Source organism: Chaetodon trifascialis, chromosome 14, assembly GCF_039877785.1.
Source record: "Chaetodon trifascialis isolate fChaTrf1 chromosome 14, fChaTrf1.hap1, whole genome shotgun sequence".
NCBI lineage: Eukaryota > Metazoa > Chordata > Actinopteri > Chaetodontiformes > Chaetodontidae > Chaetodon > Chaetodon trifascialis.
The window spans coordinates 24724555-24752313 of NC_092069.1; the positions used below are offsets into that span (position 1 = coordinate 24724555).

Below are 27759 nucleotides of genomic sequence, written 5' to 3' on the forward strand. Positions count from 1 at the left end.
ATGGCAGCCCACCGCCCCTGGTCTGCTGCAGAGGAAGGACGGACCAGGATGGGTTAAAAGCAGAGAGGAAATTTCACCAAGCATGGCTCGTGTTAGCATGTCCTATGTGGCGTGACAGTAAAGGTTTCTTCTTCTGTGCTGCTAATATTCATGTTAATGAGCAGCTGCTTCAAGGACCATTTTCATTATTGTTTATTTCTTCTATAGTAAAACACGCTGGTTTTCTTACGTGATGCTTCAGTTAAGTTCACTGATTGTTAGTTTGACACAACATCAGATAATCAATGTTTTCTAAAATTTTATTTACTGAACAGCTGCTTGATTGATCGATCGATCAGTAGATAACAAAAAGAACTGTTGCACCTTCGCAGCTCAACATTCTCCACCTGTCCACATTTAAACTAGTTAAGTTTAAAATCAACACTTTTTCCAGGATCGACGCTCTGAAATGGATCTAATCCGACTGTTTGTTCTTTGATGTTCCAGATTTTCACTCGTATTTTAGGAGTTCTTCTGTTCAGACAGTTAATATTTAAGAATTTGGCTTCTGGTCTCAAATGAAAAAAGGAATTTGCAGAGAATCATGTTTATATTCTTCAGTCATTAAAATGCAAAGTTCTTTTCGTTGATTAATCTTCTCAATTCATAGATTTTGTCTATAAAACATTAGAAAATGCTCGTTAGAATTTCAAAGCAGCAAATCCTCACATTTCAGTGATTAATCGATTACGAAAACAGCTGACTGATGGTTTCAGCTCAGAATCGATCAGCCTCTCGCTGGTTTGAATCATCAGCTCGTAAACATCCGTCACACACAGACTTCAGTCCTGCAGAGTTTTTATTCTCTTCGAGACAAAAGACAGAACAAGTTTCATTTTGCATAACAGTAGTACAGCAGCGGCCGAGGGTACAAAACGCCATTTGATAATTCAGTGTAAAAATAACTCTACTCATACCTCACACCTGTGCCGTCCTCTCGTAGTGCAAACGCTTCAAATAAAAGTTAGGCACATGATGGATACGATACGATCGCAGTTCAGTTACACTTAGACGACGAGCAAAACGTCTTTCTGGATTCCTTTTCTGTTCGACGACTCCCAGAACAAAACGTTCAACAATCGCAGACTGAAGACACGATGACAGCAGGAGTTTAGGTGGCGATAAAAGGGCAGTTTGACTTCCTGTTTGCGCAGCGGCGTGAAGGCGTCTCGACCCCTGCGATCAAATCTCTGACTGAACAGTTAGCGAGCAGACGGTGGACTGACCTCCAGACGGCCTGAAGTTTAAGATGACTTTTTTATTTTCAGCAAGAGATTTGAGCTTTTCCCAAAGTCTCAGACCTCCATCAGCTTGTCACTTTGGTTTGTTCACAATCATCACTGGAAAAGGAAACTTTCAAAGTTTCTAAAGACTCTGACTCCTCAAACTGTGTCTCAGCGATCAGCAGCCATCAGCTCGTTGGCTGTGAAGACAGAAAGAAGTGTTCTCAGCTAACAGGAGGTGGAGGTGGAGGTGGAGGTGGAGGTGGAGGTGGAGGTGGAGGTGGAGGTGAAGCTGAGGTCTGAGGGTCACAGAGCTGCTCTGAAGATGTGAGAAAGACAAATCACAGAGGAGAAAGATTGAAAAAAAAGAAATTTGATTAAAGTCTGAAAGAACTGCGTCTTTAGCTTCACGTCATCTGTTCCTCGCTCGACTGTTCAGAGCCAAACTTTGACCGGAGGCCAGACGTCTCCACGCCGCCGTCGCTGTTTCCATCCCATGAAGCTTAAAAAAGGCCGCCGTTCGTTCTTCGTCGCAGATCACACTGCACGCCGGTGGTCCCGATCACGACTCCGCCCTCGCTGCTTTAGCTTGTAAATATCTGAGCGAGCGTTTAAGTGGCAACTTGACATCTTTCTACTTTAAGAGAGAAAAAAATGAGAATAAAAACTAGCTCCAAATAAAGTACAAAGTAAAATATTTCCCAGATTTACATATGTTACAAATAAAAAATAAATATCAGCTCTGTTTTTAATCTAGGCATTTCACCATTCGTCCAGAAAAATAAAGGTACAAAGAGCGACGTCGTTCTTTTCCGACTGACACAGTGCAGCTTATTTTCACCCAGAGGTGCTCGCCATCAGGAAGCCAGCACGCCTCGCCGGATGATGTCGGACCCGTAGCGGCGGCTGAGAGACGCGTCGCCCCTCAGCTGGTGGGAGTGACAGCGTTTCAGGCAGGGCTCCATCTCGCCGTCGGCCGCTTTGGAGTCGGAGGCGTAGCCGTCATTCTCCGTCCCCGTGCGCAGTCTGGTCCTGGGGTACGACGGCTCTGGCGTGTTGGTCAGCGGCCTCAGCAGCGGCTTGCGGCACTCCTCCTCCTCTTCCTCCTCCTTCATCGTGGCCGTCGGAGGCCTCTCGCTCCTCTTCGGGATCCTGAACTTGCCCCAGCCTTTGAGGTGTCCGCTCACGGGTCTGCTGGGCGCGTGCGACCCGTTGGCGTGGGTTTTCCTCAGGCACCCGTTGGCCTTGGCGGCGGCGTCTGAGGCCGCGGCGGCTCTGTTCAGCTTAGTGTTGGTCACGTCCAGAGAGGCGGGGATTCTTTTGGTCATGCGCTCGTCCGTGAAGTAGTCGTCGTTGTCAGAGTTCCTGATGTCGACCAGCCGGACGGACACGGTTCTCTCCAGGTGTTTGGAGCTGAACCTGCTCTTCACCTGGCCGGGGAAGCTTTCCGTCACGTCGCTCCCCCTCTTCCTCCTCTTCTCCTCTTGCTCCTGGTCGCTGTCTCGTTTCCGTCTGGCCAGCGCCTCGTGCTCGGGCCCCGGGGCCTCCCTCCTCGGGCCTTTCCTGCTCTCGGGTTTGTGCAGCCTGACGGTGACGGTTTCCTGAACGAGTTCTGGCCTCGGAGGCTTTGGGGCCGGAGCCTCCTGGCTGATCTCGTGGACCGCGGCGTCGCTCGCGGCCTCGGCGGCTGACGACTCTTTGCCTCGGGGGCCTTTGCCGTCCTTCGTTTCCAGTGGCTTGCTCAGACTGTCCTTCCTGTGGGTGTGCGGGGAGTCGGGGAGGCCTTTCCTCTCGCTGCTTTTCCTTTTTTCCTGCTTCAAAGAGCCTCGTTTGGTTTTCAGTCCAGACTGGCTCCAGGAGGAGCGAGATTGGGAGCCCTGAGACGACAACCAGCCCAGAGAGAAGAGCTTCTCCAAGTCCTTCGCTGAAGGGTCGCCTGCAACAGACAAGAGGACAGGACGGCGTTAGGACAGCAGTGTGACCGACGGAGGAGTCATTTCCACCATGATTTCACCTGGTTATTAAAACTATATGATGACATTTTTTAGAGGTGAGCTTCAAGCTTCTGAAACCAGTTAGAAACAGGAAACATGCTCACTGGACTCGTGTCTTTTGTCTCTTGCTTTTCTTCTTCTTGTTCTGTAAAACCTGTCTGTGGATGCAGACCTGATTCTACACGCAGGCTTCAGTCAAACACCACAATCAACGTGGATTTCTAGATCAAACACGACCTGAATGTTGTCGACTCACCTGTGAGCAGCTCGTGGTCCAGCAGTCGGACCTGCTGCTGGAAGATCTGCTCCTGGACTCTCCACAGCGAGCGCTTCATCTTCTCCCGCCGAGTCACCATGTAGGTCAGGTTACGAACCTGCGGAGGACAAGTGTCTTTGAACGTCTCGCACTTTAGATCCACGTTCTATCACACATTCTACTCTAATACACAGTGTATACTTTCACATTTATCATATATTTCATGTGCAGCTACATGCTTATGCTAGAGTCTTCTTCGTGGGTTTTAACGCGCCTGCTTCCTGTCTCGACTCGTTCGTGCTCCTGTGAGCAGACACTCACCCTCTCCAGGTCCTGCCGGAGGTGCGTGAAGAGCTGCAGGCGTCGCAGCAGCACCTCCTGCTCGCGGCGCGCCAGGCTCTCCTCCTCGTCCTTCTTGGGCGTGAGGAGCGGCTGGTTGAAGTTGGCTTTGCGTTTCAGTTTCCAGTACTGGTAGAGGAAGTCCACCACCTCCGGCGGCAGCTTCAGGCGCCCGGCCACCTCCTCCACCTCCACGAACCGGTAGAAGTCCTCCTCCATGGCCTCCAGCTTCAGCTTGCGGAAGTTGACTCTCTTCTCCTGCTGGCGGCTGCTGAGCTCCTCCAGGTCGCTGCTGAGGAGCTGAGGCGCCGAGGAGGAGCAGGGGACAGCGTCCTCCTCCCCTCTCACCCTGCCTCTCCTCTTGCCCTTCTTGTCTCTGGCGCTCTCCTTCTCCTCCTCGCCTCCCGAGTCTCGGTCCCGGCACTCGGCGCCCTCGAGCCCCGAGTGTTTGGGGCAGTAGGACTTGAACTTGACCTCGTCGTCCTCGGTGAGGATGGTGTTCATCTCCAGGCTGGCGTGGAGGCCGCACGTCACGTGGAAGGCAGTCCGGCAGTTTTTCGCTGAGCACTGCGGCAGCGAACACAACACCGTGAGACTCTGACACGCAGACTAAAGCACTGTTAAAGTTAAACTGAACAAACTTTAAACGTCTCAGTTTGTGCTGCCTGTGACATCACCGAAGTTTAATTTCTCTCGTTCGTTTGGGTGTGAAGAGCAGAAGTAATGCTCTGCAGCGTCTGAGGTGTTTGAACACACTGGGTCACGCTTTGCTTCTCGCGTCTCATTGGACGATGGAATGCGAGCGGCGGCTTACCTGTATGCACGCTCCTGTCTTCTCTTTGCACATGCAGCAGATCAGAGCCCATCTGTTGCTGGGAATCTGGGACACGTTGGTGATCGGCTCCATCTTCTCTGGATTCCCGATGCTCACCTGCACGTCCAACACGCAACAAGTCACATGTTCACAAACGTCCAGTTAGTGTCCACATTCAAATACACACACACAGCTTCCTGTTTGACCAACATGTTGTTTTTGCATGTTTACCACGTTGAGAATGTCTTAAATAAGCTCAGTGTCAGTGACATCAGTCCAGAGATTAAAAACTGTAGTGTTTAAACTGCATAAACACACACACACGTACAAAAACAACAAGAGACAGAAAGGTTTCATCGTCACCTCTGGAATCCACAAGGCACAGCTGACGTGGACCCACTTGGTTCCACTCCGGGTGGGCTTCATGGCCCCGCCCTTCTTGGGACATAACTGGCACTTTGGCAGAATGCCGAGGGCACAGATTCGGCACAGCCAGCTGCCCTTCGGGACCTTCTGGATGCCGTAACACGCCTGGAGACAGACGCAGAGGCAGCAAGCGGAAATCAATACAGCAGCAACAAATGGAGACAGCGTGTGTGTGTGTGTGTGTGCGTGTGCGTGTGTGTGCATGTGCGCGTGTGTCAGACGAAACCACAGCAACAGCTGATCTGAAATATAAGAAGCGTCTTTTTCATTTTGCTTTTCGCCGCAGTGAAACCATCTTCACACGAGGCCAAATGAAGTCTTTCTGTGCTATGAAGTCCTGACAGTTTGGTTAAAAACATCATTTCAGTCATGTGTTCACAAAGTGGTGAACTCTCTCCATCCTCACTGGTGAACGACTGAGCCTTTCCAGGACGCCTTTCATACCCAATCCTGACACTATCACCTGTTACCTGTTGCTGCCATTAAATTCGATGCGCTGATCGACATTAGCCAGCAAGGCATTACACGTTACCCACACGGGATTTGAACCTGTGGTGCTTCTGCAAGATGTGACTGATGTGTTACCATAACAACACAGCTGAGGGATACAGCAGCTTCAACACATCACTCAGTCACTCACATCAGCCTCTGAGCGCAGCTATGAGCTAATGTGTCACAGCCAGTCTGAAAGCTAAGCTAACCAGCTACCTGCAGCGGGCAGACTTTCACCTGAGCAGTCACACCTGACGTCGCTCACACCGAAGCGGTCCAACACTTAACACCACACCATAATACAGACGGATCAGAGGGAACCACGAGAGTGCACGTTGGATTTATTGATTTCACTAATTCCCACTTCATGTCTGTGTGTCTGATGAAGTCGATGGTCTTGTGTCTGAAGTTATCCTGAGCAGCAGCTGCCTGAAGGCTGGTTTTCAATCATCTCTGTCTACAGTGTTTTCACTGGAGGCAGTCAAAGTGGCCTGAACTCATGTAGTAAACCACTAAAAACAGACTTTGAATACTTCACAGTGAAGAGCTGTGAGCGAGCGCAGCCTGCGAGCGTTGACCTCTGACCTGGTGAACGCAGATGTTGCACTTGTCGCAGAACACCATCTCGTTGTTGTCCTCCCCGTCGGGCGACTGGCAGACGTCGCACACCACGTCCTCGTCGTACTCGATGCCCAGCCCCTCCTCTGTCTCCATGGCGTGCGTCATGTTCTCGTGGCAGCAGCGCTCGAACTCCTCCATCGCCCGCTCCATGGCGATCTCGTCCAGCGGCGACACGGCTGTAGAAATGGAAAGCGAACGTTTCCTGACTGAAGTTTGTCTTTGCTTTGTTTGTCACTGTTCATTCAAAGCACTTTATACAGCACTCCGCTTTTAAAAAATGAATGTAACTCAAATATCATGAGGATCAAGTTTTAAAATTTAGATTTTTCTCTGTCTAAACGGCCGACATTACAGTGACAATACGCTTAAATACTGATTCAACTTCTAAGTTTCCTCTGAGTCATCTGACCAGTCAAAGCAACGAGAGCAGCCTAAAATAAATCAGGTCAGTCTGATACACAGAGATGATGAGGAGGAGGTGGAGGAGGTGAAGGAGGAGGAGGTGGAGGAGGTGAAGGAGGAGGAGGTGAAGCTGAGAGGGTGTTTAGGAAAAGATGAGACTCTAAACTCATGAATCATGCTGTCGGCTCCTCTGAGGAAAAGACGTTAGTGTGGCTTTGTTTTCACATTCAGGGATGACACTGAAAGTGAATCTGATACTTTAACCTTTGACAGAAAGAGCTGAGAAAAACACATCAGTGTGAAAGGAAACGTTCAATCGAAGCGTCTTCAAGTGAGTTTGCATGACGCTAAAATTCAGACTTTATAAAAACAACCTGAGCGATGCCTTTAAGGCCTTCGGTTCACGCTCTGAGACAGAAACATGCTGCTCACACCGACATCAAACACCAAATCAGTCCACGTCAGCAGCTTCGCTCTGGCTGAAAGTCAATCACACACACACAATCAATCATTCACACACTTTTCGGTTAACTCTCCTCTCCCACTCACCCATCTCTGCAAATTCCTCGTTGGCGATCTGCAGCCAGGCCACGTCCTCCTCGTTCAGGTCGTAGCGGCACATCCCGTCCGCCAGCGTCCGGATGTCCACGTAGCCCAGCGCCTCGGCGCCCGACGTCCGGATCAGCTTCTTGGGCCTGACGAACATCACCTCCTTTCCTTTCTCTGCCAGCACTCTGCGCAGCACAGACCGGAGTTCAGTTAACTGTCCTGCGTTTACAGTCTGGGACCGAGCGTTGTCTGTCCCCTCCGTCCCCCCTCCCTCAGTGTAAATGGGAAACTGCTCTTAATGTCCTGCCTGGTAAAATAAAGGTTATGCTTTCCTCACAGCAGAAGCTCCTGTTCAAGTCATGAATAACTGAGCATCTTAAGGATTTTAAGGACTTGATATCTTGCAAAAGACGCCACCTGAAAGGAGCCAAACGCCAGTTAAAACCTTCCTTTGGAGGACAAATCTGAGGGCCGCCAGCAGCAGGCAACTTTTCAGACATACGCTTCAATGATTTGTGTCTCTGCAGGTTTTCTTATTCAACCTGTCTCTGACTTTGTCCTTGCTGGGACACAAACTATACTGAAGCCAAACAATGTCTCTGTGAGACGCAGGCTTTTAAATCAGCTGCCTGCCGCACTCAGCTGTCAGACATCGCTCATCACACGGGACTTTCTTGCCCACGGCGGTTCTTCTTTCGCCTACCTGGTGACGGGCTGCGGGATGGACTGCGGGCTGACGGGAACCTGGACGCCCTTCTCCCACTCCTGCCTCCACGGGTCAGCGAGGACGTAGTAGTCCTCAGGGTTGAGCTGGTACGAGTCGTGCACCTTCATGGCGGTGATCAGGTCCGTCCGGAAAACCTGCAGCGGTCGCATGAAAACAACAGTCACACTTTACTGCAAAGCTGATTTACTACAGCGCCGCCGCTCTGCCTGCAGGCAGGGCGTCTCTGGGAAAAGGCTGGTTTATGTTTGACAGTTCAGAGGGAGTTAGCAACAATCAGGTCTCTGAATCTTCTGCACAAATATTCATAATGAGGCCTCAGAAAACGCAGTGAGAAACATTAGAAATGTATGAGACAAATATTCTCTTCAGTAATCACAGTGCTGCAATATCAGTGTTAATGATTTCATCTGGAATACTGCTGATAATCCTAAACATGTAACTCATGTAAGCTCCAAAAATCTAAATATGCATAATAACCATCTTTAAAATGAAATTAATCCTAACATTTTTTGATATTTGTTTTTCCTGTACTGATATTACATATCAGTGTTTGCTCAGGTTAAAAAAAAACTGCCATTTGCGTACAGACTGCCAAACAGGAACCAGCCAATCAGGACCAGGCTCAGGCCAGAGTCATTGTTTTGTTATGATCTGATTGGTTCTCGGTCAGAGGGCGTGTACGGTGGCCTGTAGCGGCCACAGACTGCACATGAGATAACCGCAGGTTTGTTTACTGTACAGTGAGGAGCATTTCAGGACTGAATGTACAAATTATCCCAAAAATCATTAAGACTGTTTATAAAACTCTTCAGTTTTGATAAAAAATAATCACATTTCAGGGTTTTCCCCCCCCAAAGATTGAAAAATAAACAAAAGGTTGAACAGACATGACATCAGTCAACAGTTCATAAACTACGACCATCAGCTCGTAATCCTCCTAAAACCATGATGTCATCATGAGTCCAGGCGGACGTACCTCGGAGGGCTTCTGCCCGGTCCCCCTCCTGGGCTGTGATGAATGCTGGGACCAGCAGGTAGAATTACCTGCAGGGGAAACATCACAGAACGTCAAACATCGCAGCTGTTTCTGCTGTCGCCGCTCTGATGTCTAACTATCATGGATTTTCCCCACGGGGGAAACTGACGCACACTCATTTGAATAGTGAAAATGGTGAAACGGGCGTTTTCTGTTTCAATTTCATTCCTTTACGGCTCACTAACTTGACTCTGGGCTTACAGTAAGGACACAGACTGCAGCAGCAGCAGGCATCTGGTCACCTGTGTGAGGCCACAGCTGCTCACACGAGGACTTCCTTTCATTAATGCATCAAGTGCTCACCAACAAAAACCCTGAATCAGACCTCAGCTAAAAGCAATTTACAGTAAAAGTTCAGGGTTTGTTTCAACACCAGATGGCACCTCAGATAGACCGGACACTGAGTAAATCCAAACAGTGGAAGTGACCTCACATTTATTTGTTTTTCAGCAATTAACAACTTACCCCACATTTCATACGGCGTGGTAAAACACCACCCAGCTGACAAACAATGTTGTGTTCAGATAAAAGTCAGCGTTTCTCTGGACTTCTGACCTTTAAGTGCTGCGTTGCACTTTCACTTGTTAAACTGAGGAAGGTGGCAGAACCGTCCTGACCTCATTCAAGTCTATATTTGACTGTGGTGCAAATGAGTCAGAAGAGACAATAGTTTGCTTACTTCCATTGTCGGAGTCGTCACTGCTGCTCGGGTGCCTGCTTCTCTTCATCGTTGTCGTCTGCGGGGCTCCGGCGTAGAGACACTTCACATACCGGAAGAAACCAGGATCAGTTACAGAGAGGACAGACGACAAGATGTACAGCTGCGATAAAGAAAAGTGTTGAGGAATAACATGAAGTCCAACTCAAACACTGACAGACTTGATGTTAACATATTAGGACTTAAGGTTGAGTCTGATTAATCACCGGAAAACTTGATAAGCAAGTTACACAGCACCAACTTAAGACGACAAGAACATGAAGCCATGACAACGTTAAACATGCAGCCAGTTTCCACCATAAATAAAAGCACACTTATGTGCACGCAGGCATTAAGGACGTGTTGAAGCTCATTAAATAATGCACTCACACCGCTACTGAAAACAGTTAACCTGTTTTGGGATTCAGAGCTGGAAATAATGTTTTCATTCCAGCCAAATAACCAGGATAGCATCCCTGCAGCCTCCTGCCAATCTCCTGGAGGTGCATTTGAATTCAATCATTAAGCAAGCAAACGGATCGCTCCTCTGGAATATCACTTCGCGGACATAAACAGGTAGATAACAGAGCCTAACAGTGGCACACTGGGTAGGGTATTTCCACGCTGATCTGACAGCACACCAACCCTGGATGTGTACACTCCACATTCACAGCTCAGCGATGACAACAAGAAGTAAACCACATGCAACAGACAGGAAACAACGCCCTGCGGTGCTAAGAGTTCAAACTGCGGCGTGCAAAAACACCAGCAAAGGACTCTAAACTCCCTACAGGTGGAAATATCTTGATGTTGCTGCCAGCGTGCTAGAGGTGCTAAGCCTAACTTAGCCGGCTAGGCTATGCTAACAGCAGGCTAGCCACGGTTTGTGTAACGCCCCTTCTTCCACCAGAAAGTACCGGCTAACTAACTAGCGGCTAACTTTAGCTATCAGACTACAACACCCAGTATTTAGTGTTATCCCGGCAACATGGCAGCACGTGTAAGGCAATATTGTGTTTCTACGATGTGATCACATTTTGCTTTAAAGCAGCCCATATTGCGTTTTTTACTGCAAATAGGGTAACGTTAGCCAGATGGCTAATCTCCCAATACCATTACGCAACATGCGGGCCCACCCACACCCGGCGCCTCAGTGGAAATGTTTATGATAAGGATGAGTATTTTCAAAATGTTCCGCTACATCAATTTGCTTAAAACAAGGCAGTCTGCAAAAACGGCCGAGCAGAAACCGGTTCGTATCTCACTGGTTTGCGATATATATATGCATGTTTTTCTACAGACGTAGTAACGTCAGCCTGCATGTTTAAGTTAGCTTATGTTACTGGTTAGCAACATCGGCTAGCTCGTTAGCTGGAGGCTACACCTATATAACCGTTGTCGGCTTCTAGCATTAGCCAACGGTGCTAACATAACGTTGGCTCCTACGGTGTCCCCTTGTTAAACCCTGTGTTCAGCCAGCTATCTGTCAAAGGTTAGGGGTCAATAATTGATCCAAACAAACTACCTGAAACCAACGTGAGCACTAGCATGAAAACTGTTAATAAAGCTGAGACTGTTGTTGCGCTACCAGTGCGGCTAACCAGCAGGGCAGTGTGGTAGATTTACCAGCGATCCACTGGCTGAGGTTAATCTTTGGCGCCATTTTAAATGACGATGTCGCGTTTTCCTAGCGGACTGCTAGTGCGACCACACCAGAAATCTAAACTCGTTCAAATAGCCCGTTAAGAACATTCTGGCACATATGCGCATGAATTAAATACGTGTAGAGTTGAAAGTAAATTGGACAGTACATACAGAGCACGTCAGGCCGATGCAAGCCGGTGTTAGAGTTTGATGTGAAGCGCAGTTTTAGCCGAGAGTTCCGCTTGACCCGCATTCCACATACACAAACACAGAGCGGCGGCGGCGGCCGGGGAGGAGGTTACCCAGCCCGGACTGTAGCTCCGCCTGCGGGCCGCTGGAGGGCAGCAGAAAGCCGGAGCCGGTCCCGGTACCACGAGTCCAGGAAATCCGAGGAGTGATGCGGGAGGAAACTCATCAGTGTGTCTCCGGTGTTACAGATCCACGTTGACCGGCTGCCGGTTTGATTGTCAACAAACATAATGTGAATAAATAACTTCCTGAGTGAGTGACGCGGCTTTCCCATTGGCTGGCAGTCACTCCTTTTTTGGCAAGTCCAGCCGTTTTACGTGTTAAAGGGACAGAACAGCACGAACACTGAAACTGGAGACTGAAAGAGGAAATCCAGTTTAGTTAAGAAAAGATAAACGACAGAAGTGACTCACTGTTAGTCTTACAGCCCATTAAATTCTGCTCCAGCTTCAAGACACGCAGCTTTATTTATAATGTTAATGTTTTCCAAATTCACTGTCAGTGTTATTTTATGTAACAAATAAATAAAACAAAGGAATACTTATTCCATTATTGACTTCAGTGTCCTGATCACTCATTACTACGTGATGAAAAGCACCTGCAAAGGGTTAATTGATGCAGAGGAAAATCCAGATATTTTATTTTATTTTTACACCTCAACATTCACTTTTCTCCTTTTGGTAAGAAAACTCAGCCAGGACTCACCATGACACGACTGCATGGTGATACTGGCCAATCATTACATATGAAACAGTGATACGTGAAAACAAAGCATTACATTTTCTTTTATTCTGATTCATGCAGACAAATACCTCACATAGCATAATGCCATAATGGAAATGTACTTTGTACACTTAAGTTGGATATATTTACTTTTTTAAACTGTCAGCATGAAACACACCTGCACAGGTTAAGTTCAGAGTCAGTGTATGAGGAGGGTTAAGACTGTAAATCACTGTAATGTGAAGGACGCATGCCGCCAACACATAAAATGATTAGAAGAAGCTCATGTTGGTTTAAAAAGGACCGTTTTTATGTTTCTGACAAACATCTGCATATTTCACATTCACACCTCATCTATGACGCACATGCAACAGAAAATAACATACACATCAGCTTAAACAAGAAAGCCTCATCCTGTTACCGACATGTGACATTTTCAGTCCTTATGAGATGATGTGAACCGCTTTCTGTTACGGACACGAGATGTTCTGGAAATACAACAAACGTCTATAAGAAGAGTTTAACACAGTAACTTAGACCAGAAATGGGAAAATGAGAACTTTCTAACACCAGCTGAGCAGTGATGGAGGTAAACGCTAAGTTTGTCCTGCAGGGTCTGATCTACATGCAGTCTGAGAGGGAACCTGAACTCACCACGGTGAACACAGTCACACGAACACATCACAACACACACACACACACACACTCTTTGCTTCTTCGCTGCACGTCAGGCTTTTGGGTTGATTTCTTCTTCTGTGAACGAAAATAAGTGAACACGCTGACACTGAAAAAGCTTCTCTGGGTGTTAAAGACTTGAATATATCGAAGACAGATTTAGGACGGACACGTCTTCAGAACCATGAACATGGTTTGTTTCTCCTGTAAAAGTCATTTCACCCTTTTTTCTTGTGTGTTTCACCATTAATGTACAGTTACACAGATTATGCAGAGCTACATCCGTGACTTGTGTTCTAATGTGTTTGGTTTTGGATGACGCAGTTATTTTTGATATTATTGACTTAAAAAGATTTAAAAATACTCAGTTGATTAAATGGAAAGGATGCAGTTTCTATGTTTACATGACTGTTTTTGGTTTGTTTCCGTGTCTCTAAGAAAATATTAGAAATTGTTGGTAGTTTAAATATTATAAAACAGGTGAAAATAAACTGAAATCAATAACAACAAATCCAGGATAATTAATATAAAATTTCTTGTAAAAATAGTTTTTCAAAATGAGTTACAGACCATCTTCATGCACTACTGGTCCAAAATTTGGGCTGAATATTGATTAAAAAGCTGTTCCAAGTCTGTCATTTATTGGATTCTAATATTTAGAATACACCTCAACGAGGCTCCAGAAATACTGTGACCAATAACAAAACTAAAATCTGCTAAAACGGCTCTATTTAGTGATACTGATTAATAATATAAAGAAGATATGACTGTAGATTTCAGTCCTTTTGTTGTTTCTTCCTCATCTTTTAACACTGTTAAAACTATCAATATGTAAAATATCAGAGCTTTATAAACTGATGAAATATATAAATATATAACTGCTGCTCTATTGGAAACTCTTAAAGGAATAGTTCCACCTTTTGGGAAACGTTCGTTATTCATTTTCTTGTAGAGAATTAGACGACAAGATTAAGCCGACTCTCATGTCCGTCTATTAAATGTAAAGTAAAACTCTCAGCCGCTTAGCTTAGCTTAGCATAAAGACTTGAAATAGCCACATCACCGCAATTTGTTCTTTTCACACTTTTTTGTGCAGATAAAACAAATGAGACATAACGAGCTAATTCATGAGTTTTGTTATTTTTGGTCAGAGTCAGGCTAGCAGTTTCCCGCCTTTTTGCTAAGCTAAACTAAGCTAAGATACACTAAGATAGCTCGCTGCTGGCTGTAGCTTCATATTTAGTGTACAGACATGAGAGTGATGACAATCTTTTCAATTAAGTTTCAGCAAGAAAGCAAACAATCGATTTCCCAAATTGTCAAACTCTGATTTGATTGTCGGTGAGTCTAATCCAACATTTTGATCTGATTCTTCACAAAGATGCAGAAATTTGTTTTCAGCGTTACTTAAAGAGACAAGAACTGATCACACATCTCATCCAGCAGCGACTTCAGTCCACAGACGATTTGTATTTGTACGATTCTTGAAAAACAAAATCTCACTGGGGTTGACCACAACATAAACTGGAGATACGGGTGCACTGGGACGGGCGACCTTATGTGTTTACGTCCACTTCCAAACCTTTTCAAGGCCTTGAAAAGTTCAACTTCCTTCTCTTTCCCAGACTCGAGGGATTCCTTTCCCGGCCTCGGTCTCAGCTCATCTGATGGCCAGGATGGCGTCGTAGGTCTTGCCGGTCCGGCACACCTGAACGTTGCAGAAGCCGGACTTGTTGAGGATGTGGGTGTACTCTGACGGCGGGCGCTCCCGGCCCTCCGCCTGCACCAGCATGTTGAGGGAGAAGAGCTGAGCCATGACGGGTCCTCGTCTGTTCTCGAACAGCATGGTCTCCACCAGGAGGACGCCGCCGCCTGCCCGGAGGACGGACACAAACAAAGATACTGAGTGCTGTGATGAAGTGAGTCAGCATTTAGGAAGGCTGCTACAGGAGGGTGTGCTACTGAGGATTTGAAGAACATGTCTTTAAGTTGACTTTAATAACCTGCGATATGTCTCAGAATCGCCTGCATGTCTGTGTGTGAGGAAGACAGCTGCTGTTCATCGCTGCAAACGTTTTAAATATAAACCTTCAGACTGAAAGAGAGGCTCAAACTGAGGCTTCATACATTAAACACACGATCATGAACCAAACAGGATCCATCGACTTTGAACAGAAGGTGTCACTGCAGTTACTCTTCGTCTTCTTAGGGAACCTGAGTTCGAGCTGCTGCTGACTCCCTTTAACTTGACACGATGAGAACAGCCTCAAAAATAAAAAATAAAAACAGCACCTTAAACGAGCTTGAAATCCCACAAACCAGAAGCTCACCTGGTTTGCAGGCCTCATAGATCTTCTTCAGCAGCGTCAGGCACTTCTCTTCAGGCCAGTCGTGGATGATTCTGGCCAGGACGTACAGGTCAGCAGGAGGAACTTCACCGCTGAAGAAATCTCCTGCACACAGAAGCAGAAAGGATGTGACCAAGAAAGAACAAGTGCACCTTAACATGAAGTGTGATTATCTTCTGATCATCTGCTGACATCATGACTTTTCTACAGAGCTTCTAAATATTCCAACTTAAATATAAACGGGATTACACTCAATGAACAAACATTGTTGGACGAGGCGGGTGAAGCTCACCGGTTTGAAACGTAATCACGTCGTTCTCCTGACAGAAATGTTTCTGAGCCGTCTCTACGACCTGCGGGAGGTCAAACACGGCGACGGAGGAGGACGGATACGCCTTCGCCATCTCACGGGCCAGAGCACCCGTGCATCCTGGGAAATATTCAGACAGAACAACAGGAAGTCAACAAAGAGTTTGGTGTGAAATAACTGATAATAAATTTAACAGCTGACATTCTGTTTTCTTTTGATCTACTTATCCCATTTCACCTTCATTTAGACAAAATCATTCTGACCAAGATGATTTATTTTCTATGTTTTTACCATTTTATTATTTCCACGTGGTCAAATTGAGATATCTACTGAAGTTAGCATGCTAACCAGCTAGCTGCAGCCCACTTTGTCTGTAGTACCACTTCCTACCAGAGGAGGCGACAGCCTGGTAGCACAGCCCACTGCAGTTTCAGCTGGAGGCGCGTGTGAGCTGCCAGTTTGTTTCACCCCTTCTGAATTCAAGTTTTTTCATCTACCAAACTGAGAGTTCAGTCCTGATCCCTGGTGTAAACACCAACAACCCCCCAGTACTCCGAGCTCCCAGTCCAGCCAGACTCCAGTCAGCTAACAGGGCCGCTGAGCTAACTAGATGACAGCAGTTAGCGGTTACTCTGGTGATATGCTGCCCCCTATCTGTTGGAGGAGCCCTCGACAGGTGGCCATATCTGACACACTGCACCTTTAACCTCTTACCTCCGAGGTCCACTATGTTCTGAAAGCAGGAGAGGTTGAACGCTGTCACGATGTCGTGTCCGTCGAGAACCCACGAGGAGTTCATCAGACCCATGAACTTCAGCATCTCCTCCTCCGATCTGGGTGGAATACGATCAAGCACAGAATCGTAAAACACAAACAGAGCCGCGAAGTCACACGACAAGAGTCTGAGGCAGCGCCCACCTGTAAATAGCTTGGAAGATTTCCTCTGGCGGAAGGCCGAAGGTCTTCTCATTCTGGTTCTTTCCCTCCCTGCGTGGTGAAGAATCACAAAGAGCAGATGAGAAACTCGAAGAGGAACAGAAATGCAGCGTTAAGCCTGCGACTGAAAGGTTAACGAGCCTCGTTAAAATCAAAATGTCCGCTCTCTCCTCGGCTCAGTCGCCTGACCTTCTCCCGTCTGAACGCACTGACCTGACGGCGTCCCCCATGTTGTTCCACAGCGGGTAGATGGTCTGTGATTGGTAGACGATCATGTCGTGGAGAGACTTGGCGCTGCCTTTGGCCAGGTAAAGATTTGCCACGTCGGTGCTGCTGTACAAAGCTGTTTGAACAGACGGCGTTCACACTGCTCAGCTTCAAACCAGAGTGACACCAGATCCCGACATCACGTTCAGCTCGAAATCAATTCATCATGTCTGTTTTTCAACATTCTCATTAAAGCTTCTGATATTTAACGCCTCACTTTGTCATAAATTATTATTTTATAAAGCGAAGAAGCTAAATGTGCAGGTGAGATTGAGAAAACCCCGAAAGGTTAAAGGAGGAATCTCACCTCAATACACCTGGTAAGCAAATACAAAAGACATTTAATGGACAAGAATAAGCAAACAAGCAACCATAAGATCAAAAAGCAAACACATTAAAGCAGACAGCATAAAGCATGAAATGAATCTGAGCATGTGATGAGGGACTGAGTGCTTCAGTGCTGACTGTAAACTGAATGTTTTCTGACTCTGATGGTGTTTTTCAGCATTTCCTGCTCATTCTTTGTTGTTTTGATGAGCGAAACGTCTTCTGTTTCACCTCCAGCTGCACACAGTGAAGTCATGCAGGCCACATGTGGTGTACTGGTACGTCTGCTCATCGCCTGCTCCTCCTCCTCCTCCTCACCTGTCCCGTTTGTGGTCTCCACCTCCAGGATCTCGATGCCCACCAGCGCGTCCAGCAGCCTCTCCATCCCGTCCACGCTGGTGCCCAGCTCCCGGGCTACATGCTGGGCGCTGAGCGGCTCCTGGGACTTCAGCAGGAGGTCAAACACTCCCAGCTCACAGGCCGAAAAAATCACCTGGAGGGATGAAGAAAGTGCCTCTTCTCACCTCTCCACAGGTAGACTGACGACTCTCCATCAGCCTCACCTGCCTCAGCACAGCTGTTTTGCTACTGAGCGACTGTTAGCATGCTAATCTAACACTGTCAACCAGGTTAGATTTACATCTACTCACTAATCATTAGCATGTTAGCACGTTACCTCTGTAAGTATGTTAGCATGCTGATGTTAGCATTTAGCTTAGGCTCTGACTGCAAACTGTGCCTGCTGATGAAGATCATGTGACATGACTGAAAGCTCCAGAACACACTGAAAGGATTGATAACTGATTGATCACTTTGATCGTTACAGGCAGACAAACAACGATCTGAGGACTTTGATTCACAGATGCTGAATAATCAGCAGATCAGATCTGAAACAACTGATCAGATTATTGAGTCAAACTAAAGAAAATGGATCTGAAACTCTTCTGATCACATGTTTGTTTCTCTGATTAATCCTTATTGCAAAGATTTGCGGGTTATAACTGAATTTTTGCACAATATGACACTAAATGACTCCTTTTCTTGCTGATTCAGGCCTTTGGAGCTGCTGCACTGCTCTTAAAATTCTGCATTTTACACAATTTTATGCTCTCTGTGTATCCTGTTTTTCACTTTAAGACCATTATTCCGTGATTTTATGAAGCATTCTCTGTATTCTGTTTTTATCTTGTTTTTATTATCATTAAGAGGGTTTTACTCTCCATCTATTTTCTACGTGAAGCTCTGGATGAATGTGATTCTTTGCTGTGAAGCACTCTGAGCTGCATTTCCTCTCTCTCAGATTATTATTGATATTAAATCTCACTAGGCTTGCAGAGGCAATGTGGAAACGCCAGCTTCCGCTTTGGGAACAAAACTAATGGGTGAGCTGAGGAGATGGAGGCTGGTCGCAGCCCTGCAGCAGCGATGAAGACTGCGCGTCAAACTGTGATGAAGTCCTGCAGACTGAAATATAAACTCTGTTACCTTCGACACCCTGAAGCCGTTGAAATACTCCAGAAGTTTAAACGGGTAGTCCAGCTCGCTCTGGGACAGATGCTCTGCCATTGCTGCCCTGCTGGTGGAGACGGAGCGTCAGTCTCTGCAGGAATCCCGAATACTTTATTCCAGATTTAATGTGAATTAGCACAAACCGAAACCGTCTGCAGGGTGGTCGCTCACCTGCTGCTGTTTCCTGGAAAGCTCCCAAAGATGACCCGATCGGCGGGGACAGACTGAGGATTTCCTTTTTTTTGGGTGTGTGTTCAGGGAGTTTTTCAGCCAAAACAGCCAAGATGTCGGTGGTGCGTTGAGGAGCTGCTGTCGGGGTGAACTCGGAGTGAAATGGTCGACGAAGCATCGGCGGGTGAAACTCGTCGCTATAAGGGATCAGAGGACCGAGTCTGAGCTGGTCGATGAGCAGCAACAGCGACGAGTTTCACTGAAACACACACTCACTCACTCACTCACTCACTCACACACGCGCGTGCGGCTCAGCGTCAGGCTGCAGTTCCGGGATCATCCGCAGCAGCAGCGGGGGCGCTGCTGAGCTGCTGTTGACTTCACTCAGGTTTATTTTTAGAGACTCTCAAAACTTTTAACTCCACATGAATGAACATTACTGAGGCTCAGTCAGAGCCGGTGAGTAACGGAGTACTTCTACTCAACTTCTGTACTTCACTTGAGTTCTTCCAGTTTATGCATTTACTCTTTTTCAAAGGAAATCTTTTACTTTTTACTTCACTGCATTAATTTGATAAGCAGCAGTGGAGGAAGTACTCAGATCCTGTACTTCAGGGAAGTACTAATACCACACTGTGATGCTCCACTGCACTCTGAATACTCAAGTAAAAGCATCAGCAACTCAGTATCATCAGCAAGTTTTACTTCAATTATCAGAAGTAGTCATTGTGCAGTTAAATGCTCCTCAGTGTTTTACTGCATCAGAGCTGCAACAATTAATCACCTGTTTTGATAAATTTGAGTCATATTTTTAAGAAAAAAAGTCAAAATTCTCTGATTTCTTCTTAAATGTGGATTTTTTTTCCTCATGTCTCTGTGAGAAACATTTTCTAGACCAAACTAATCAATGAATCGAGAAAATAATTGACAAGGAGAGCATCGTCACCTGCAGCCCTTCGTTAAATATTTACTGCTGTAGATGTTTGAGGTCGAGCTCGTTTGAAGTACTTTATACACCGTTAGCTGTTTCATCAACAGCGACACATCATATCCTATAAGGTCTTCATGTTTGTAGCTTCAGTCAGTGAATCAGCTGCAGGTCGAACATCTGCTTCCTGATTCGAGACCCTGAACTCAACCAGAGATGAGCTTCATGCTTCTCCTCCTCCTCTTCCTCGCTGTCTGTTTGTGTGTTCCTGACAGTTAAACATCTTAACCAACAATAAAACACTTTCCTGGTAGGCGTCCCATCATATCGTCTTTAAAAGCCAATAAAATCCAGACATCTTCAATTATTAACCAAATTGATTTATTATGCATGAACAAATCCCTTCCTGCTTCTGTCACGCAGACACGCACACACACACCCAACATTTAAATACATGACGTGGTGGGAGTTCGGCATAGCTCACTTTGTTGTTGCACATGCTTTAATAAAATGACAGATATATTTACAGGATAAGCAACGTCTCCGAAAACAACTCGCAAGAACAGCTCCCGGTCCCGCCCTGCAGCACTTTGCAACGCTCCTTTTTTTTGTTTGTTTTGTTTTTTGGGAAATTCACCCACGTTTAAAAAGAAGTTCAAAACCGAAAGAAAAAAAACAGACACAAACCATGGGGGTTTTGGCCGATACAACATAGCATTATACATATATGGAGTTCATCAACTACATAAATATGGCAGTAACACTGAGTAATTCTTACGGTCTATTTACAGTGTGTGAAGTGGGGGAATATTACAGTCTGTGCGTGGACGACGGACAGAACGTATGCCTTCTTTAAAGTCTGGGGGACCGAGTCTAAGAAGAACCCACACCTCCACCCCTCCACCCCTCCGCTCGCCTCCCGTTAGAACGATCACGACCGACACGACGAACAAAATAAGGCACAATTAATACTTGGACCATTTTCAGGGGAACCTACAGACTTGCAGCTGGCTCGTGAGGCATGTAAACAATTGAGTCGATTGATTAGGACTGCCTTATCACCTTCCCTTTGTATTCCCGATCAGTGATTCAGTCCGTCTGATGTGATTCAAAACAAGATTCATATGGCAAGGACCTTTGACACCCCCCCCCCCCCCCCCCCCCAAACCCACTGCCCGCCCCGCCGGCCCCCAAAAAACAAAACAAAACAAAACAGAAACCTTCCCGCCTGCTACGCTACTCACAATACAATCACATGGTGACGAACGAAGAAAACTAGTAGTGCGTTCACTACAAACACAACAGGAAGATGCGACGCCCCACCCCCCCACAGCATAGCTCAGGCGCCCTCTCATCGAGGGGGGGGGGTGAACAAAAACAAACAGAAGTGACTGATTGACAAGCTGTCCGAAGCCGAAGCAGTTTCGGTTGCTGTGTGACTGAGCCGAAGATAAAAAAGAGCGATCTGCGTCCCCATCCCGATTGGCCGATCGTCTTTGACCGGCGGGTTTGGACCAACCTCCACCCAGCGTTCAGCGGCGACCACGATGACCACGCGTCCCCCCTCTGGACAATTTACTAACGTATTAATGTGGTTTTGTTTCAAATACACCTAACGGCGCGACCCTCCCCCACCCCCCACACGTGTGTTCTGTGGTGAGAAGCGCCCTCGTCCAAGCTTTTCCTTCTGTTGGCGGAAGTCTTCGCAGGATGAAGAGGGAGGGAGGTCCGGGCGTTGAGACGTGAGTCCTGCCCTTCCAGAACAGCCCTGGACAGATTCAGGGGGCGGAGGGTTCGGGGGGTGGGGGCAGGAGAAAGGAGCGGCGGGTGGATGGAAGGGGCAAGAGGAGGAGGAGGAGGTGGGGGGCGGTCTGTCGCAGCTGTTTGGGGCTCCTGGCTTTGGTCGGCGTGACGGAGCCGCTCAGTCGTGTTTCAGGTGGTCCTTGATGTCCTCCTCGTCCGTGTACTCCGACGGCTCGTCCCCGGGTTTCAGCAACCGCCCGACGTAATCGTATTTTTCTGCAAGACAGCGATGAAACGTGTTCAGAGTGAGGAAGAAAAACAAGGAAGTGATCAAAAAGCATTGGATCAATCACAGAAAATGAACCAGCAGCTGTTTGATGATAAAATCAAAAAGTTTAAAACCAAAAATATTCTGTTTACAGTCCCAAACAAAGAAAAGCAGGAAAGATCAATACTGACAGTTTCTGTCAATCAATCATTGCTCAGCTCTTTGAAAACTGCTGCTATCCATTATTTTCATGACTGATCAATCTTCTAATTTTCTCAATGAATCGATCGTCAGCGATGAAGAGAGAAAAGTCGACGAAGATTCCGTCACAAATACCTCCAATAAAAAAAAGACAGTTTGTTTGAGCTGAGAAATATTTTAAACTGTCAGATACTTCGTCAATAAACGCTCGGTGTTTAAAAAGTGACTGAAGTGATCAGCAGATCATCAGGATCTCCACACTGATCGATCAGTTCAGACATCACAGGAACGTCTTTGGACTCTGTGGTTGAAGATAACGAGCTGTTTGAAAGACGTCGTCTTAATCAAACTGATTTTTTTCACGATTTTCTGATATTTCAGAGAAAACTGGGCCTGCAATGAACGTTTATTCTCATTACTGATTAATCTTCCACTTTTCTCGGTTGAAAGTCAGAAAAAACCCGTTGTGATGACATCATCAGACGACCAGCTGACTGACGATGACGCAGCGTCAACAGCTCACGTTAAAAAATGACTTTATCAAATAAAGCTGCTGATTCCTTCTCTGGTCTGTGTCGTCAAAAACTCTGAGAAAGCGTCTGGATTCAGGCGATTGAAGCTTTTTCCAAACAGCGTCGTGAAGTTCCTCCCTGACGATAGTGCTGTTTTTGGCGGCCTAATTTTAGTCTTAGTCTAGTCTTTGTGTCAAGCTGTCATTTTAGTTTTTATTACGTTCATACTTTTTAGTCAAGATTCAGTCGACTAAAAGTCTGAACATTTTAGTCTTACTTCAGAATTATCAGAATTATTCATGACTGTTTTCGTCTAGTCAATGAAAACTGTGTTTTAGTCTCTTTTTAGTAACGCAGTTCTATTTAACCCAGTCAATATAGTAGAAGTACCTCGTAGTATAGATGAAACCAAAATGTTCTTTTAGTCAAACCCATTTCACAGTTCAAAGGTTGTCTTATTATTATATTATTGTTAGCTTATAGACTCAAGACTCCATCCATTCCAGACACGAAGACGCTCTGATTTGAATTCACAACATATTTATTTTACCGAGCAAAGCCGGCTGGCCGGCCATCGGTCCCGCTCTGTCAGCTGTCTGTCGTGAACGCTAACCTACCGCAGCTGCATCTTCTAAATAATGCCGCGTGCGGGGATTGAGGAAATGACGTCACTGCGACTGCGCAGTGCGACCTGATGCAGCCGCTGAAGTGAGACAGGAAACAGAAATACTGCGAAATAACAAGAACAACACGACTAAACGAGATGAAATAACGTTCGAACATTTCGTCTCGTTTTAGTCAACGAAAATGAAGAGATGTTTTAGCAGAGCTTTTATTTTGTAAACCACGTTTAGTCTCCTTTTTATTTGTCAACAACATTGCATTAAATATTTAATTATAGTTATCGTCACATGACCAGCATTTATGTTGCATCTCGTCTGGTTTTCGTCACGTGATTCGTTGTTTGGTGACACGATATTTCGTCATAATTTTCGTTGATGAAAGCAACAGCACCTGACGACTCAAACCTCCAGCAGCTCAGCTCAGCTCAGCTCAGCTCAGCTCAGCTCAGCTCAGCTCAGCTCAGCTCAGCTCAGTCTGCCTGCATCACTTTGCTCCTGAATCATGAGCTTTTCTCATGTTGGCGTTCGGGCTCGACCTGCAGGTCTGCTGTCGCTGCATGTTTCTGCCTTTAGTTTCAACCTGTTTACGCTGCATCTCTCTCGTCTGAACACAAACAAACATCAGACCGTGAAAGCTGAGCGTCCTCGTCGCTCTTTGCTCGGTGAATCTGCAGATTTCCTGAACGCTAAAGGTCTGAATGAGGTGAGTGAATGTGGTCCACAGCCTGGTTACGGATGCTCCTTTGACTTCTGGCTTTGAATAATTGAAGAGTAAAACACTTTGTTTGAGCTGTGATATGAGACAGAAAGCAGCCAAAGCTCCCAGAGACGCACAGAAGCTCAACAAACTTTGTGTTTGCGTTTCGGAGCCTCGGTTTGACCTGACGACACACGCAGAGACGCCGCGGGACGCCGGCGTCCGTGAAACCTGAGCCAAACGAAAGTCAGAGGAGCGGAAAGGAGCCTACCCATGAACTGCATCTCCCACTCCCTCACGCTCTCCATCTGTACGGCGTTGAGGTCGGACAAGTCGTCGTACTCGTCTCTCAGGGCGTCTTTCTCCAGGCAGAAGGTGGCCAGGCCTCTCGAAGCATCCCGGCCAGCGAAAATGCCGTAAGGACCATCTGAGGGAGGAAAAACACGAGAGTGAGGATGAATGCGAGTCTGAGCAGAGCCGCTTCTCACTCGCAGGTTAAAATCACTCCGGCGTCGCTGTTCTAAAAATGTACCCGTGTGAGCTGATCCAAGCTCGCTGCCGAGTCCTGAGGACACAGTCGGCTTCCTGCTGAGTCTCTGCGGTTTGACGCCGCTTCAAACTCATTTAATGAGACTAAAAACTGCACAAAAACAGCTCCAGTCAAACAACAAGTCAACTCCTGGTAACTAGCTCTGACGCCTGCGTCATGTGACTGCTGCTGCCTCCCATCAACAGCCTTACACAACGAGCAAAGCACTTGAACGCAGCGCAGATACAGAAATCAAACGAGCTTTTCTCTTTCTGAAAGTCTGACGAGGGCGAGCAGGCGGGAATTCTTCGGTGGTGACGCCGTTTTTACAGCCGGAAGGCGAGTTAACATCAAAGTGATGCTGTGACGTGACGGGATGTTTTCTGGGATTCTGGAAATCTCCAGAGCGCCTTTAAACGGACTTAAAGGACCACTGGAGTTTAAATTAAAGCTGCACAGATTAGTCCGTTAATCTATTTGTCAGAAATCAAATTAGAGAGCTGTTTTGATCATGAATCGCTTCCTTCCGCCTCCAGCTGCTCACATTCCCTGTTTGTTTATGTTTTGTTTCCTTTTCATTAATCAAGGAAATAATTGGCAAATTAACCAGTAATAAAAACAGCTTTTAGATGCAGCTCGAAGTTAAACATAACACTGAATGTTTCTACCAAACTGTTGACATCAGCACTGATATCTGAGGACAGTAAATCAGCCATTATAACCCAGAATGACCTCAAACGTACCTTTGACATCTGTGCTCTATAGTTTTGAGTTTGGCTTCTTATTGGCTGACGTAAACATCAATGCAGTGACGGCAGCTACAAGCCAATCAGCTCATCTATCGGCAGTCTGGTTGTTTTGAAGAGATTTTATGCTTCAGCTCAAATATCATCACATTATCAAAGGGGAAGATCTGATCTGATCTGATGGACCAGATTAAATACAGCTTTTAGATCACTTTTCCTGCTGTCACTCACATTTCATTTGTCACAGCTGGACATCGATGCAGATGTCAGCGCCACAGCCATCGACTGCAAATAATTAATTAACGTACAAAGTTTGTGAAAAGAGAGCGACGGGGTCAGAATCAGCAGACCGGCTGAGTTGAGCTGAATCTGTATCAGGAGATAAAGTTTGATCAGTTTATCCCAAATCAGCGACACTGAGGGATCCACTCAGACAGACCGATCACAGCCCAAATGAACGTTTAAAGTGATTTTCAGAGCTGGATTAGAAGAGAACATCACAAAGAACACTGTGTGCAGATGTGTGTTTAATTTCCTGTTATGTGATATCAACGCGCTCTTGGTATTCAGCCTCGATCTGAAATGTGGTGAACGACGCCCCGGGCCTCCCTGAAGTTTTCTGTGGTTTCAAACTTTCGTCATCTTCAGCAGAACATCATCTGACCGGCATGTGAAGGCCCAGCAGGCCCTCACATTTTCTCCTTTTAATTGTGCAACAGAGAGAAAAACAGCCCAGCGTTCAATCCGCCGAGCGCGGAGCAGCGAAGCCTTATCGCCTCCAAGATTAGATGTGCTCCTAACTTGCACAACTACAAGCATTTTTAAGATAAAACCGCTTCACAACAAGCCCGAGCAGCACCACAGCCACATGCTGATATTTTTATTTTACTATTCTTAGACTCATATTGTTTTTTACACCGTCATGAATCGTGACTCACAACAAAAGAAGAAATTACTGAGCCACGTCTGAAACCCGAGCACTGGCTGTAAATGACAGCTGCTGCCGGACCGTCCTGAACCAGCAGAGCAGGGCTGCATCTGAATATGATCCCCTGTCTTACTCATCCTCTGGGTGGATAAAATAAAGGCACACGCTCAGAGATCCAGCTGCTCATCAGTCCCAGCAGAGAAACGCCTCACTGTCCAGAAGCTGAACCCTGAAACGTGTTCAGAGCCAAATTCAATCGATCACCAAACAGTAGTTAAATGACAGTCCTCTCAGCTGACGTGTGGACTGATCAACCGGCTGTCCCGGGAAGAAAGTCCACCGTGATGCAGGCAGCTTCAGACATGGCCCATCCAGCTCCAGTGCGGCTCTTCCGGCTGGGTGTCATGACACGGAGCTGGACGGACTCAGCACCTTGGCTCGGTCCTGTAGGTGTTGGGTAGCAGCCGGGACACGTGACGCCGCTGGGAAGGTGTTTGAATAATTATAGTTTATTACAGAGCTGCTGGGTGAGTCCGCCAGGTCAGAGGAAATGTTGAGCAGCAGGCTGGCCTTGATTTATAGCACTAACAGCAGAAGTCATGTGACGACGGAAGCACTCTTGGTGAAAGTAAAGAAACGTGGGATTTGCTCCTCACGTCAGTTCATACATGTTATTCTCTTTCTGGAGCCACAGTAGCTGGTAAACTTTACACAGCTTTCCGACTGCTTAAAACACATCTTTTCTCCACTAAACTAGGCTTTGTATCAGCAAATACAGCAAGATTAATGTGTTGTAAGATTAAAACCTTGGTGCAACGCTCCAGATGTCCATGCATGGTGAGTCCCATCACTGTAAACAAGCGGCGGCTCCAGACCAGACATCCAGACAGTGCAGTGCGTCTGTGCACGTCAACAAGCTAACAGGCTAACGTTAGCAGGCTAGCGGGTTAGAACCTTACACTTCAGCCTTAAATTAAGAACTTCACCCAAAAAGTTTCACATGTTTACTGCGACTTACATGGATGTAAAGTTTGGAGGTGTTCAAACAGCCTCACAACAGTCACGACCCCAGACGCCGTGCTAGTAAGCTAAGAGCTAGCATCCCATTCAAAAACACAGACAAAGCCACAGAGCTAAGCTAACCTCATCGGTTTGCGCCCAAATTTTTGTTCAGGACAACTCAACACAAGCGGGGACGTGTCAGCTAACTGCCCGGCTGTCAGCTCCTCGTCTACCCACCGCCAGCTCACCTTTCCCGTAAAACTTTTTGCCGCTGGTCACGTCGAAAATTTTCATGTTGACAGCCATCAGGATGCGGGGGTTCTGGAGTCCGTCGTACTCCCGCAACTGCTCCAAAGTGAAGTCCCGTCTCCTCATCTTGGGAAGCGACGAGGCCTCGTCGCCCTGGGCCGCGTCAGCGACGAGCCGCCTGCCCCACCGCCGGTACACCGCCAGACAGACCGCCACCACCAGAACCAAAATACTGATATTCAGCAACATCCCGCCGAGGCCGAGCCCGTCCGACTCATCCGCTGCCCCCTGCCCGCCGCTTGTGTCAACTGGTCCGCTCGAACTGTCTCCATCGTCCGCCATACTGCACGGTTAGCGCCTACCCGCCCCTGGCCGGATGCTGCGTTCAGGTCCTGTCGGGAATGGCGTAACCACTAGTTGAACGAGCGGCCCGTGTGGTCATATCGTGCTCTTTGGTGCAATGAAAAAAAAGTTAATCTTATAGCAAATATGGGGCTGCAACTAAAGATTGCTTACATTATCAGTCATTCTACTGGTTGTCTTTCAATTAATTATTTTG

At 46.7% G+C, this 27759-nt stretch overlaps 3 protein-coding genes across 4 annotated transcripts; all 3 read right to left on the minus strand.

The window, feature by feature from the left end:
• Positions 1-2056: 2056 nt before the first annotated feature.
• Positions 2057-11537, minus strand: jade1 (jade family PHD finger 1). Its single transcript, XM_070979655.1, has 11 exons — positions 11431-11537; positions 9598-9679; positions 8859-8926; positions 7859-8016; positions 7156-7340; positions 6169-6380; positions 5029-5196; positions 4666-4782; positions 3834-4418; positions 3513-3630; positions 2057-3198 (listed from the first exon to the last, which is right to left on the minus strand). The coding sequence occupies exons 2-11, from the start codon at positions 9644-9646 to the stop codon at positions 2120-2122; spliced, it is 2739 nt and encodes a 912-aa protein (XP_070835756.1). The 5' UTR covers positions 9647-9679; positions 11431-11537; the 3' UTR covers positions 2057-2119.
• A 982-nt stretch (positions 11538-12519) lies between these two features.
• Positions 12520-19115, minus strand: asmt2 (acetylserotonin O-methyltransferase 2). Of its 2 annotated transcripts, none has more exons than XM_070979196.1 (9): positions 18775-19115; positions 18580-18670; positions 17413-17587; positions 16714-16843; positions 16483-16551; positions 16279-16397; positions 15547-15684; positions 15237-15359; positions 12520-14778 (listed from the first exon to the last, which is right to left on the minus strand). In XM_070979196.1, the coding sequence occupies exons 2-9, from the start codon at positions 18658-18660 to the stop codon at positions 14567-14569; spliced, it is 1047 nt and encodes a 348-aa protein (XP_070835297.1). In that variant the 5' UTR covers positions 18661-18670; positions 18775-19115; the 3' UTR covers positions 12520-14566. The 2 variants fall into 2 exon arrangements, with proteins under 2 accessions (XP_070835297.1, XP_070835298.1); XM_070979197.1 differs by having other exon boundaries at positions 18580-18667; positions 18775-19112.
• A 948-nt stretch (positions 19116-20063) lies between these two features.
• Positions 20064-27570, minus strand: pgrmc2 (progesterone receptor membrane component 2). Its single transcript, XM_070979029.1, has 3 exons — positions 27200-27570; positions 24018-24173; positions 20064-21721 (listed from the first exon to the last, which is right to left on the minus strand). The coding sequence occupies exons 1-3, from the start codon at positions 27540-27542 to the stop codon at positions 21624-21626; spliced, it is 597 nt and encodes a 198-aa protein (XP_070835130.1). The 5' UTR covers positions 27543-27570; the 3' UTR covers positions 20064-21623.
• Positions 27571-27759: the final 189 nt, after the last annotated feature.